The sequence below is a fragment of the Parambassis ranga genome, chromosome 10 (genome assembly GCF_900634625.1).
Source record: "Parambassis ranga chromosome 10, fParRan2.1, whole genome shotgun sequence".
NCBI lineage: Eukaryota > Metazoa > Chordata > Actinopteri > Ambassidae > Parambassis > Parambassis ranga.
Genome location: NC_041031.1, coordinates 6,617,646 through 6,632,687, shown reverse-complemented (window position 1 = coordinate 6,632,687; position 15,042 = coordinate 6,617,646). Strand labels below are relative to the sequence as shown.

The 15,042-nt window shown below is 46.9% G+C and overlaps 1 protein-coding gene across 2 annotated transcripts; it reads left to right on the top strand.

Moving 5' to 3' along the window:
• The first annotated feature begins 10,475 nt into the window (after nucleotides 1-10,475).
• cysltr1 (cysteinyl leukotriene receptor 1) lies at nucleotides 10,476-13,882 on the top strand. 2 transcript variants are annotated; one of them, XM_028417084.1, is made up of 2 exons: nucleotides 10,476-10,731; nucleotides 11,531-13,882. In XM_028417084.1, exons 1-2 carry the CDS (start codon nucleotides 10,720-10,722, stop codon nucleotides 12,572-12,574), a joined length of 1,056 nt encoding a protein of 351 aa, XP_028272885.1. In that variant the 5' UTR covers nucleotides 10,476-10,719; the 3' UTR covers nucleotides 12,575-13,882. The 2 variants fall into 2 exon arrangements, with proteins under 2 accessions (XP_028272885.1, XP_028272884.1); XM_028417083.1 differs by having other exon boundaries at nucleotides 11,528-13,882.
• The last annotated feature ends 1,160 nt before the right edge of the window (nucleotides 13,883-15,042 follow it).

Sequence of the window (15,042 nt, the reverse complement as noted above, 5' to 3'; positions counted from 1 at the left end):
TTTTCCTCAGGCAAATGGAGAAAGCAGGCAGGGAGGGCCGAGGCACCAGGCCCAGAGAGGAGGGGGAGTCTGGCGTTGATGAGGGGTAAAACTGAGGTCTAAAGTCCTGCAAAAATTTAGAGTGCAACAATAACACAAGTTCAAGCAGCACAAGCATCCACACCAGAATGCAGCTGAGGTGCGCACATTGTGAGGTTCTGAACCTGCGAGTCTGCAGAGGCCAGTGCGACACCAGCGTGGCCTCCAGTCCCAGCAGACCCAGCAGGAGCAGAGAGGCCAGGTGGTGAGCATCAAGCAGCTGCTGACAGAGCACATTTATTGCCTCTGATGCTCCCTCCTTCATGAGGCTCATCTCGGCCTCACAGCGAGCCTCCTCCATCCATCTACCCAACATCGATCCCATCCGAAGCCCCCACTGAAGCAGTACAAGACTGTCAGTGAGAGCCAGCTGGCCTAGGAGAACAGTGGAGGGCTTGGTGGAGACGTGAGGGGAGTGGAGTACCAGTAGAGCCCACAGACTGAAAATACAGCCCACCAGCAGGGGGAGGCCTGCTCCATGGGGGAACAGCAGCACGGTCACCAGCTTTAGCAGTAAAAAGCGGCGCAGCCATCCTTTGGAGGCCGAGAACACTCCGTCAGTGACGGACCCCGGCCAGCACCGGGAGCTCATCTCCCAGACAGACGTTACAACTCCATGTGGCCTGCAAAGAGTTCAACACTTGTTAGCTCAGTGTGATACATCATATTGACAGATTAAATATTGACTTTGCTCCAACACACACACACACACACTATCGTCGTTCATTTTACCAACTAATCCTCTTGGTCTTTCAGGATTATTTGATTATTTGTTTTGATGTTTTTCTTTGGATTTAGTTTTTAGTTCATGTGTGTCCTTTTTGTCAGTAATCAATCAGTACTTGTTCATTTAAAGCTTGCTTATTGCTCAGTGTTTAGGTCCTGCACTAACTCAGATTATTTCCTGTCTAACATATAATCCATCTTTGTTGTTTTAATAAAAAGTCTAGAGATTTCCTGTTCCTTAGAACACCCCCAATCAATTTTTTTATTCATTTGTAAGAAATGATGCTGACTGCAGTTCATTTAAAGGCCACAGGCATCACTATTAAAAAGTTGTTTTTCTTATTTTTAAATTTAGAACCTTTTCGTCACCAAACAAAGTCAGAATATTTCATAGAGGACAGGATGAATAAGTTGGAAGTCCTCATATGAGGATGTTCGATTCAAACACTGACTTCTGATACTGATGTCATTCCTCACAGCCAGAACTTTCCCTTTCGGCTGATTCTTATCAACATTTGTCTGCCTCTAAACAGATCTATGGAAGGGTCTATGGAACTTACCTGAGTAAAAGCAGGAAGTTGACATTGAAGATCATTGTCCTGTCTTGCCTGAATGTGGGTTATAAGCTTCTTTTGTTTCCTTTCCGATCTCAGCCCCTCATCTCTGCCTGGCTGTTTTGTGGCCAACACTACAATGTGTGTGTGTGCGAGGAGTCCCTTCTTTATTCCCTCCATCCGTTTGCCCCAGCTCAGCTGGCTTTGTTCACACATGCCTTGGTAAAGCTAGACTGTTGCTGACTCATGATGGTGGGTGAGTCTGTGCCCGAGGGGTTTCCATACATGACTGACATTAGTTTACAGTGTTTAGAAATGTTTTCCCAGGCAGCACAGAGCCATAAAGTGAGTTTTCCATAAAAATGAATTATCAACTTGGTAAAAGCAGCCGCTACTGAGGAATCTTTCAGGACAAATCAATAACAATATCAATCCAGACAGTATGATGTTGTTTACGGCCTATTGGTTGATTCATGTGTTTGAGTCAACTCAAGTCCAACAACCGGCATGTGCTGTCAGTATCAGGAAGGGTGGAGTCAACACACACAAACACACACTGTCATGGTTTCAGCCAGGTCTTTTATTTTGTAGTTCATTTTCTGTTTGTATTATTTCTAGTTTTACTAGTCACTTCCTGTTTTATTTTGAAACTCGATCTTCCCCTTGTGTTTCAGTTCTATTTACTTCCCCTTCCTCATGTGTGCTCCCTTCCCCCTCCTGTGATTACCTGCTCCGCCCTAATGTGCTTCACCTGTGTCCAATTGTCTTCCCGCCCTCCTGTGTATAAAGCCTGTGTGTTTCCTGCCCCTTGGTGCCAGTTCGTCTTGTGAGTCTTCCATGCGACACAGCCGTCCAAGTAGCCTTTCTGCTCTTGTGATTTTTCCCTACGTGTTCTCGAGTAAGTTTTGGATTCTTGTGTTTTTTCCCTACGTGTTTTCGAGTAAGTTTTGGATTCTCTTGTGTGTGACTTGGTTTGGATTTGACTACTGCTTTTTTGCCTTTGCCTTTTGGATACCTCTGCCACGTTGACTGATCACCTGTGTACCGAACCCTGGCCTATATTAAAGGAACTGAGTTTGTTTTCACCTCCGGCTAAGTCTGCGTTTGTGTCCGCCATCTCACAACCCCTGACATTACGAACTGGCCATAAGAGGACGCAGCAGACATGCAAGATGTCGGAGCGGCTGTTAAAAGCCGAAATCTTCAGTGGGCACCTTTTAAAATGGTGCGCCTCTGGAGCCAGGTTTACCGGCTTAGGGAAACTGTTCAAGCCGAGTTAAATCTGTTGGACAACCTGACCTCACCGCCTACAGAGGAGAAGGAGATGTGGCGGATGGTTAACCGCAGGGTTGTCCTGCTTCAGCAACTGGGAAAATTATGGAACTGGAAAGAGCTACTGAAAGCTGGCATGGACCAAGCGCTGAACGCAGAGCCTTGGCTCCACGTCCATTACATCGGGGCGTTCCAGGAAATGGAGGAGTTCACTGCTCCTGTGGCCTCCTTTCTGCCCTCCTGGTTTCCCAGTCTCCAGTTGACGCCGTTCTCCCCAGTGCCGCCTGAGGGCGGGCTCCCGATGACGTCACCACTTCCGGTTCCGCCCGGAGGCGGGCTCCCGATGACGTCACCACTTCCGGTTCCGCCCGGAGGCGGGCTCCCGATGACGTCACCACTTCCGGTTCCGCCCGGAGGCGGGCACCCGTTGACGTCACCACTTCGGGCTCCAAGCGGGCTCCAGACGGCGCCGCTCCTCCCGTCTCGGCCAGAGGGCGGGCTCCAGATGGCGCCGCTCCTCCCGTCTCGGACAGAGGGCGGGCTCCCGATGACGTCGCCACTTCCGGTTCCGCCCGGAGGCGGGCACCCGACGACGTCGCCACTTCCGGTTCCGCACGGAGGCGGGCTCCAGACGGCGTCGCTCCTCCCGTCTCGGCCAGAGGGCGGGCTCCAGACGACGGCGCCACTTCCGGTTCCGCCCGGAGGCGGGCCCCCGGCGACGTCGCCACTTCCGGTTCCGCCCGGAGGCGGGCCCCTGGCGACGTCGCCACTTCCGGTTCCGCCAGGAGGCGGACTCCAGACGACGTCGCTCCTCCCTGCTCCGTCGGAGCCAGCAGGGCTCCAGACGACGTCGCTCCTTCCCGCTCCGTCAGAGGGCGGACTCCAGACGTCGTCTTCTCCTGCACCACCCGAGGGTGGGTGTTTCGGTGCCACCTCCAAGGATTTATCCGCCGAGCTTGTGGATTTTTTATACCTTGGAACATTTGCAGCATTGACACTGACTGTAGGAGTGTCCTTTCTGAACTCTAGAGGGTCTTCCACCCTGGGTTCCAGCCCAGGCCCTGATGAACCCTCAGCTCCGGGTCCCAGTCCTGATCCTGGTGGGGTTCCGTCCCCAGTCTCCTATCCTAGTCCTAGTGGGGTTCCGTCCCCGAGTTCCACTCCTCATGGGGTTCCGTCCCCAGCTTCCTGTCCTAGTCCTGGTGGGGTTCCGTCCCCAGCTTCCTGTCCCGACCCCGGTGGTCCACCGCTCCCGAGCCCCTGCTCCGACCCCGGTGGTCCACCGCTCCCGAGCCCCTGTTCCGACCCCGGTGGTCCATCGCTCCCGAGCCCCAGTCCCGACGCCGGTGGTCCTTCGCCTCTGGTCTTCAGTCCCGACGCCGGTGGTCCTTCGCCTCTGGTCTTCAGTTCCGACGCCGGTGGTCCCTCGCCTCTGGTCTCCAGCCCTGACGCCGGTGGTCCTCCCTCAGTTCTGGTTTCCTGTCCGGACCCCGGAGGGTCCTCGGCTCTGGTTTCCTGTCCGGACCCCGGAGGGTCCCCTGCTCTGGTTTCCTGTCCGGACCCCGGAGGGTCCCCTGCTCTGGTTTCCTGTCGGGACCCAGGAAAGAGCAGGGGACCCGCTCTGGCTTCCAGTCTGGACCCTGGAGGGTCCCCTGCTCTGGCTTCCAGTCTGGACCCTGGAGGGTCTTTTGCCTCGTCTTCGGCTCTGGCTTCCAGTCTGGACCCTGGAGGGTCTTTTGCCTCGTCTTCGGCTCTGGCTTCCAGTCTGGACCCTGGAGGGTCTTCTGCCTCGTCTTCGGTTCTGGCTTCCAGTCTGGACCCTGGAGGGTCTTCTGCCTCGTCTTCGGCTCTGGCTTCCTGTCCGGACCCTGGAGGGTCTTCTGCCTCGTCTTCGGCTCTGGCTTCCTGTCCGGACCCTGGAGGGTCTTCTGCCTCGTCTTCGGCTCTGGCTTCCAGTCTGGACCCTGGAGGGTCTTCTGCCTCGTCTTCGGTTCTGGCTTCCAGTCTGGACCCGGGAGGGTCTTCTGCCTCGTCTTCGGCTCTGGCTTCCAGTCTGGACCCTGGAGGGTCTTCTGCTCTAGCGCCGGTTTCCAGTCTGGACCCTGGAGGGTCTTCTGTCTCGTCCTCGCCGGCGTTCTGCCCGGACCCTGGAGGGTCCGCAGCCTCGTCTCCGCCGACCTTCTGCCCTGACCCTGGTGGGTCAGCCTCATCGTCTCCGCCGACCTTCTGCCCTGACCCTGGTGGGTCAGCCTCATCGTCTCCGCTGACCTTCTGCCCGGACCCGGGAGGGTCCACAGCCTCGTCTCCGCCAACCTTCTGCCCTGACCCTGGAGGGTCAGCCTCCTCGTCTGGTGGGTCGGCCTCCTCGTCTCCGCTGACCGTCTGCCCTGGACCTGGTGGGTCAGCCCCATCGTCTTCGCCGGTCTTCTGCCCGGACCCAGGAGGGTCCGTCTCGCCTTCCTCGCTGGTCTTCTGCCCGGACCCAGGAGGGTCCGTCTCGCCTTCCTCGCTGGTCTTCTGCCCGGACCCAGGAGGGTCCGTCGTCTCGCCTTCCTCGCTGGTCTTCAGCCCGGACCCAGGAGGGTCCGTCGTCTCGTCCTCCTCGCTGATCTTCAGCCCGGACCCAGGAGGGTCCGTCGTCTCGCCTTCCTCGCTGGTTTTCAGCCCGGACCCAGGAGGGTCCGTCGTCTCGTCCTCGCTGGTGGTCTTCCGCCCGGACCCTGGAGGGTCCGCGTCTCCATCGCTGGTGGTCTTCCGCCCGGACCCTGGTGGGTCCGCGTCTCTGTCTCTGTTGTTTTTCCGCCCGGACCCAGGAGGGTCCGTCGTCTCGTCCTCGCTGGTGGTCTTCCGCCCGGACCCTGGAGGGTCCGCGTCTCCATCGCTGGTGGTCTTCCGCCTGGACCCTGGTGGGTCCGCGTCTCTGTCTCTGTTGTTTTTCCGCCCGGACCCTGGAGGGGCCGTGTCTCTATCTCTGTTGTTCTTCCGCCCAGACCCTGGAGGGTCTGCAACCTCGTCTCTGGTGTTCCCCTGCAGTTTCTCTCGACCCTGGGAAATCTCGGCCTTCTCAGCCTCTGGCCTTGCTCTCTGAGCCCCCCCAGACTTCGTCACGCTGGGTCTCTACCCAGTTTTCTGAGTTTTTGTTTTCTGGACTCTTATTAGACTGATTTTTTTTTTTTTTTTTTTTTTTTTTTTTTTTTTTTTTTTTGCTCCCTGTATTTTTGTTCAGACTGGTGGTTTCTAGTGGAACGTCTGGGAGCCGTTCCTTGAGGGGGGGGTACTGTCATGGTTTCAGCCAGGTCTTTTATTTTGTAGTTCATTTTCTGTTTGTATTATTTCTAGTTTTACTAGTCACTTCCTGTTTTATTTTGAAACTCGATCTTCCCCTTGTGTTTCAGTTCTGTTTACTTCCCCTTCCTCATGTGTGCTCCCTTCCCCCTCCTGTGATTACCTGCTCCGCCCTAATGTGCTTCACCTGTGTCCAATTGTCTTCCCGCCCTCCTGTGTATAAAGCCTGTGTGTTTCCTGCCCCTTGGTGCCAGTTCGTCTTGTGAGTCTTCCATGCGACACAGCCGTCCAAGTAGCCTTTCTGCTCTTGTGATTTTTCCCTACGTGTTCTCGAGTAAGTTTTGGATTCTTGTGTTTTTTCCCTACGTGTTTTCGAGTAAGTTTTGGATTCTCTTGTGTGTGACTTGGTTTGGATTTGACTACTGCTTTTTTGCCTTTGCCTTTTGGATACCTCTGCCACGTTGACTGATCACCTGTGTACCGAACCCTGGCCTATATTAAAGGAACTGAGTTTGTTTTCACCTCCGGCTAAGTCTGCGCTTGTGTCCGCCATCTCACAACCCCTGACACACACAGCCGTATCCAACTGATGCATGGGTGTGATCATTAAAGCTAACCTTAAAAAAACCCTCTTCTTCAGTGACTAATCACCTTACTCATTCAGACTACACTTTTACTACACACACACACACACACACACACACACACACACACACACACACACACACACACACACACTTTATATGGAATGGATAAAAGATAAGGAAGCAGAATTATTTAGTGTGTTTTTTGTTCCATTTTACTTTTACTTTACAAATATTGTTGAGCTATTTATATAGTCAGATCATTACATAAATCAACTCTTGACATTTTAGATTACATCAACACGTTGTAATCTCATTTACCAGAGAGAGAAATCCAGTCATTTCCCCTTAAGCAAGCACTTGGCAGTAGTGAAGTAAATAACACGCCAGGTGTGTGTGTGTGTGTGTCTCATACAAGACAAGAGTGTTTGTGTGTAGTCGTTCTGATATGCAGACATTTGCCAAACTAACAGGAAAAAAATGTTGAATATGTTCACAGAAGATGTTATAAAAACATCGACAATGTTTCAAGCCATAAGTGTTCTGAAACATCAACATCGAGAAGAAAAGTAACGATTTGTGTGTTTTAATCTCCCTACACCTGTGATTGGTAAATTGCACAGATTCAGGAGAGAAGGAGGAAATGTGACACACTTAGTCTTGCCCTATTTCCTTTGAATCATGAGGCTTCTTGTATTTGGCAAACGTCCAGATCTTATGTTCATGCATGCCTGCATGAATCAAAAACTAGAGTGACAGGCTTGTCACTCCCAAAAGCTGAATGCTGTGTGACAATTCCATGCTGTAACACTGATTAAGTGTGACGTACCCTGCTTTAAAGACCAGCTGTTACAAGCCTAACAAAGCAGCGGCTAAACACGATGGTGAAACTGCTTTCTCTGTTTATTTGTGTTACAATTGTGTACATGCATGTTATTAATGTACATGCGTATGCCACCTAATTGTAGTTTAAAAAAATGATCATGCCTTTTGATTTTAATTACCATGCAATGCAGGAAATACAAACACTCATGTCAGACCAAAATCACAAACAGGTGGCACAGGTGGAACTATGCAACAAGAGGAAATATTTACAGATGGTGAGCTAAAGTTCAGTGTAAAATTTAAACAAGCCCACAACGCCTGAAATGACACAGCTCACAGCTAGCTTGTATAAATCAGTACCATTCAAAAGATTGGAAGCAGTCACTCTTCTGTAGCTTAAACTACGTAAACATTACCGGAACGCTGTTATGTGTTTATCATCAGATAATGAGAGAAAGTGTCTCATTTCCTTGATTTATCTGTGTGTGCATTTTTGTGTGATGCTATCGCACGACAGTGTTATTCTTTCATGTATTCTTGTCATTTCTGTACATCAGCTCAATCACTTTAGTGTCAGCAGAGGAAACCACAAAAGCTTCAAATGTTGTTTGTTTCTCTGGGTCTGATCGCTGAGCCCTACTTTGAGAAACACTCCGGCAGACTGCTGAGATGAGTGACTCATTAAGTGACCTACATAAACATCCTGGTCTGCAGGATACCAATGAAATACAATTGAATTAAAAGTTGTCCTTCTGTTGTGTTATGTAACAGATTCGAGTTTCTGAGGACCAGTCAGGATTTTAACTCCACAAATGTGTCTATTTCATCATAATGTAGCTACCGTACTTTTATTTAAGTGAGGAGGAGAGGGAAACATTAAAATCGCACTGTAGTAACTAATATTTATTTGCTCAGGACAAAGAGAGGCAGCTGTTCTCACGCCCATGAAAGGACTGAAACCACCGCTAATGCTGATGAGCTGCTGGGTCAAATATGCATGGTGTCTGTATTGAGTAAACAAAAGTGGCTCATACCAGAACGATTGCATAAAAGTTTGGTCAGCACCATCCAAAAGTTTCTGATGCTCTAGAGATTTCCCTTTAAGGCTGCTCCCTGTACATGTTTTCACACCATCACAAATAAACATAACAAGATGTTGTTCTGCATGTTCTCCTTTGAATAATAAAACTGAAGGCTTTCATGAAAACCTGTGTTTTAAACCTTATGGGAAGGATTTGTCACCATGGTAACAGGAAAAAAAGTAGAGGTCAAGGTTGTGACGTCATCACAAAGACAGAAAAGTTCTTGTTGTTTTCACAGAAACAAATCCTGCACACACTTTCGGGTGAAGATGAGACACACACCTTAGCATATGCAGCTCCCTCCACCTCACAGCTGAGCAAGTCTTTACTGTAGTAAGAGCTGCACGATCCCTCACAGGCGTCCAACCCACATCTCCTGACAATGTTTGCAAAGTAACTAATACAATCCATACAGGTGTGGCACAGAGACAATTCTTGCATCTGACTAAAATCCTACTCGACAACTTTTCCAAACAAAGAAAACAAGAATAATAATATGGTTGTGAGTTTTTATTGTGGAGCACTTGAGTTTTTAAAAGTGATATATAAATAACATTATTATTATTATTATTATTATACTGTTTTATAAAGGTTAAAGTACTCACAAATAAAAACTTGTGGGATGCACTTTTGGATTTTAAGCATCATGTCTTCCCACCCACATTATTAGATTTTGCATTGCAATTATGATTCACAAAGGAACCACAACAGCAGCTCATGAAACTACACACACACACACACTAACCTTCATTTGTTATGTAGATGGGAACGATTTTTTTCCCCTATGCATTTGCTTCTTATGTGGGATGGGTTTGATGTTCTGAGCAGCCTTGCTGATAGATGTGGCCTCTTTGATATGTCTGGTGTAATGAGTAGTTGCCAAGAATTGAACATCAGTCACTGAGTAATCAATACAAACGTGTGTCTGTAGAAGTAAAAGCATTGTGGTCAGTTATGGTCACTACGGTCAGTTCAGAGAAAACATGAAATGAGTTTAGTCAGAAAACATTAATGCACTTTGAACCACTCTCAAAAGAGTCAACACTTTGCAGAGCAATTATTTATTGCATTGCCCTTAATTCACATGAAGTGCATAATACAGATGACTCCTCAGTGTGGATGAATGCTTGTCTTTGCTGGTGCCCAAACACTAAATGAGTTACGAATAAATTACCCTCCTCTTCCACCAAACAGGGCTTTCAGCCGTGAAAATGAGTTTGTCCATTTCCACTGCAGTATCCGCACTCCATTAACTAACTGTAAACCACACTCATTAGCAACAAGCTGAGGACATTTTGCAGGAAAAAAAGGGGGGGGGGGTAGCTTTGGTTGATCCCTATCTTCATATGTTTTATTTCACTTTACCCTTCACCGTCATCTGATCTATCACTGCTTGTTTTGTACAGAACACTCAACAAATGAGTTAACAAGACGATAAATCATACTCAGAGCCTTAACTTGAGCCCCTATGGTCTGGAAGCCCACAGCTGGCAGGTCCAAACAGGCAATTTTGGCATTTTTGTTTAATGAAATTTTGCTATCAAATGGCCTCCCTCCTCACCCAGGCACTTCTTCTATTTCCCCCCTTCAGTCCACCGCTCCTTTTGGAGTAGTCAGTATTAGTTATCCGTGGTCTCCATGTCTGTGGGCCTCTTCAGCATCAATTATTTGTCTGTTTCACTTAAGTCCCTGGTTAACTACATTGAAGTCTGTGTGTTCTTTAAGGTACACATTCTGCAGACTTTTTTAAACAGTTGTGATGGTATGTGTAAATGACCTGTTCAGTAAGAATGAATAGACACTGTGGCTCTGCAGGATGAACAAGTTTCAATTTGTGTAAACACTTATTAAAGCAGTGTAGCATCACAGAGTTATTCTGCACACTATGTTAATGATCGGATTAAATATAATTAGAGCAGAACAGGTCAGACTAGAAACACCTTAGAAAGAAACATGTGATGATTACCAGGGAAGAGGAGTCACAACTCAGGCCGGTGTGTTAATGGTGCACCACTCGTTTTCTTTCTTTCATTTACAGTAAATGTGGGGCTGCAGAGGGGTGATGTCAGAGGGGCTGATGCTGTGGTGCTACACATCAAAAGGGATAGACCAATCCTACGCCACACACACAACCGAGTGTCTGAACAGGCAGCATCACCCTGCTACTACTACTACTACTACTGCTGCTGCTGCTGCTGCATCTGGCAGATGACGCAGAGAGGCAGAGGAGAGACACTCTGAAAGCGTGTTGCTGTTGTGCGCTTCAGCAGGACACACGATCTGCACACCGGCTGCTCTGTTTTGGCACCAGACATGAATTTGACGGTAAGGTACACTTATAAAAGTCAGATTATCGCCACAGAAAAAAAGTTTGTCTTTTCTTATATTTTAATACGGGGAGAGACTCAGTGAAGATTACAGTACAACTTGTGTTACCATTCAGAGCATGCCTGAATGGCATTATGTAAGTCTGTGGTTTTTAAGGCACTTGAAGTGTTCATGTATGACTCTCAGTCTAAAGAGGAACAGGAATAGTCCGTCAGTAAAAAATGAATGATTTTTGATTGATTGATGTTGAAACATGTATGAATGTTTAATTGTGCAATTAAGTACGCTTTAGAGCTGCACAAACATGATTACTGCAAGGTGCATGCATATGTGTGTAATAGAAATGCATGTAACTAATAATATATTATTAGTTCAACTTCTTTTATTTTTAGATGAAATGTTCAGTCAATATACGAAGTATTAAAGTTCTCTATGCATTCATCACCTGATGTGCAGATGGTAAACATTGTCATCCGATGCTTCGGTGCATTAGACTTAATAACAAAACAAAGTGTCTAGAGTCAACTCAGAGTTTTCTGTCTGTGTAATAGAAACTATACTCAAACAGAGCGTTTGTCATGTGACAGGATAAGGTCAGAAATGCTTATCTACACATCATGTTTCCTCCAGGCTGCACAGTAGCAGCCAATCTGCCTCAGTTTATTCATTACAGTCTGCAGCGTGCCATCCTTTTTTCTGCGTGTACATATTGTAGGGGGGGGTTCACCCGACCACAGGTTATTTTTCCTGTTTATGCACACACTATCATGCAACGTCTGTCTGTCTGTCTCAGCAGCTGCATATGTGGTCGCAAATGGAGCCAGTGAATCAGACAGAGTGGAACTCTACTGAGTGTCCGTCCATCGATGACTTCCGCAACCAGGTGTACTCCACAGCCTACTCCCTCATCACGGTGTTGGGCCTGGTGGGGAATGGCCTCGCCCTGGTGGTGCTCATTAAAACGTACCGCCAGAGCTCCCCCTTTCATGTCTACATGTTGAACTTGGCTGTGTCTGATATTCTGTGTGTTATGACACTGCCACTGAGAGTTCTCTACTATGTAAACAAGGGCCAGTGGAACCAGGGGGATTTCCTCTGTCGAATCAGCTCCTACGCCCTTTATGTAAACCTCTACTGCAGTATCTACTTCATGGCTGCCATGTCCATCACACGCTTCTTGGCCATTGTGTTCCCAGTTAAGAACCTGCAGCTGGTGACAGAGAACCGTGCACGCATTGTGTGTGGGGGCATCTGGGTGTTTATCTGTATTTCGTCCTCCCCCTTCTTGATGACCGGTCAGCACTTTGACCCATTGACAAATAAAACCAAATGCTTTGAGCCTCCAAAGGGTGGAGCTGTGCAAAAACTGGTCACACTCAACTATTTATCTCTGGTGCTGGGCTTTGCCCTGCCCTTCTTGGTCATCCTGCTCTGTTATGCTGGCATAGTCCGCACCTTAGTGTCGCGCAACAGTTCCACCAGGCGTCAGCAGGACACAGGTAGCAAAGCCATCCGTATGATCGTCATTGTCCTGCTGACCTTCCTGATCAGCTTCATGCCCTACCATGTGCAGCGTAGTGTCCACCTGTCCTTCCTGTCCCGCAAGGACACCGCCTGCTCAGAGAGGGTGGCCATGCAGAAGTCTGTGGTGGTGACACTCTGCCTCGCTGCAGCCAATTCATGCTTTGATCCGCTGCTTTACTTTTTCTCTGGAGAAGGTTTCCGCAGCCGCCTGTCCTCCCTGCGCAAGTCAGTGTCCGGCAACAGCGCGCGGCGCACGGCCCGGCTGCAGCCCAATAGAGGGTCACAGTCCAGGGAGAACCAACAGCTGAAGGCCTAGTGACAGCCTAGTGTAAGATGGGAGGCAGGAAAAAAAGGAAGTTTAAATTAATGTTACTGGTTAACTCGTAAGTATTAGAACATTTCAGAAACAAGTCTCAGGAGAAACTGATATTTATTGTTCTTGAGAGCGCATTGTTCAATATTTAAGTCAACATAAAGTTCTGCATTACCTAATAGAAAAAGTGTGCTATTGTGTTTTAAAATTGAGTACAAATGTGTAAATCAGTAAGTATGCATTTTAGATGACGTTTTAAGAGGAATGTCTTATTTTATGCATCCTAGGGGGCTGAATGGCTAATGGTACAATATAGTTTCTATATGTGTTCTGCTATAATCAGACACAACAGACGAGTAAGGAGCACTTATGTGAGTCCAGAAAACAAAGATGCGTGGTCTAATGTAGTTTAATTCAATGCATAGAGGAAACATTAGGACATAAGATGGTTCAAAGCATTAACAGTGAGTGTCTCACTGTGCCGGCTTGCTTCTCTAGCTGTGTCTCAGCTCACACAGAAAGAAACACACTCAGTCATCTGCATCACACATTAATGATAATAACTCAACAAACACGTACATGCAGTTAAAGTCAGTTCTGCAAAAGGAGGGCCGCTCACCCGGCCTGCCAACATGGACAGGAACGCATTGGACGATCATGTAGCAGCAGATCATCATACAGCTTGTTGGTATATACATAAACACTTCTTCGCTTTGGGACAGCATGCTGCATTGGCTCAGTAGACCACCTGGTGGTACAAAGTGGGATACAGGCCACGCTTATCTGGTTAGCATGCTAACTTTAATCTCTGTAACATAGAGGTCTGGGGTATAATGGCACAGCTGTTATTTTTGTTTTTTTAGATCTTTTTTAGTGTTTTATATTTGTATTAAAATAGATGTATTGCATATTGTACCTTTAAATGTGCATTTGTATTTTTTTCTTTGTTGTTATTTATCATTATCATTGTTTTGTGAAGACTTTGTACATTTTCTTATTAGTTAAACAGCTTTTATAACTCTTCCCTTCTTTTATTAATTCTAGTAAATAGACAGTACGAACTGTTACGTCGTTTGTAAATAACATTGATGGTTTTACTTGACAATTTAAAGATACATACTTATAGTAAATATTGGGATGTAGCTTGGGAGTGTAGCTTTTAAAAGTATAGTTTGACCAAATTTACCAAGAGTGACAGCACTGATACTGCAGCCAACAGCTGGATAGCTTAGCCGAACACAAAGACTGGAAACAGAAACAGCCACAGTAGTCGGGGGTACCCCACCTGTGTGTGGTGTTTCCAGGCTAACCGCCCCAAAAATGTTCAACTATTCTTTGAAGCATATGAACATATGCTGTTGTGATTTTGTTGTGTGCAACAATTTTCATGTTATAAGTATCAATAAATGTTAAAAAAAAATGTCTGGTCTGTCTGATCATCCTCACAGAGTTGCACTGTATAACCACCAGGTGTCACAGCAGCACACATATTGTAAGCACTGATTATTGTCTGCATGTCCACACTAATATATGTCTCCATTTCTTTCGCAGTATTCATCCTGAGCAACTGTGTCTTTTGTGCTGAAGATATAAGGTTCAAGGCGTATATTAACATATTTACTCTACTAAGATAAGAGTCTGAGGGCATGTCCACTCAAATCAAACTATACTTTTATTTCATACAACACATCCATCTTTAGTGAGGGCTACTCTTCAGATTGATGTGATTATTATGCCTTTTTGTTTCTGTTATTTTGTAGCATCAATGTTTAATATATTAGCATAGAAGTGATCATCAAGTTGAACCTATGCATCTCTAAAGTATCTCAAAAGATAAGATTTTTACTACAGACCTGCTGTATCAAACAGGATTAGTGTCTGCTTTACCTAATAAACATTAAGCTTCCAGGTTAATTAGAAATATAAAACAACTCTAAGATGCCAGAGCGCTGAGGCCATCCCTGCTGATTAGAACATAGAAGGCCACTGTATTACCACTTCATAAACAGATAATATTAAGCACATGATCAGCTCCTTCCTCCATTTGAACAAAAAGATGTTTGTTTCTGCGAAAACAGAGCTATCTCCGAGATGAGATTCTGTGGCGGCACTAAGAGCATACCTTAGAGAAAACTATACAGGAAGCAAGGAAAGTCCCAGCTAAATTCAGTTAAATCTAAACAGGCTATGGACCCCTGATATGGCTTTAATTCTTTCATCTGTCCTCTGTCACCCCTTAAGTTATTTGGCCTTAGCGCTGATTAGTTTTTGGGAAAGGTTAGGAATAAAGCTTGTTTTGCCTTCAGGGGCGACAGGCTCGGTTTTGCAACATGTGTTAATGCTCACCATGTGAGATCTGAAACAGTTAGAGAAGCTCTCTGGGAGAGCTGCTGTTTTTGCAGGCGTGTAGCCTCTCTGTCATATTTTATAACTTCATTCTGCAGACTGAATTCATCACAAAGATGATTGAC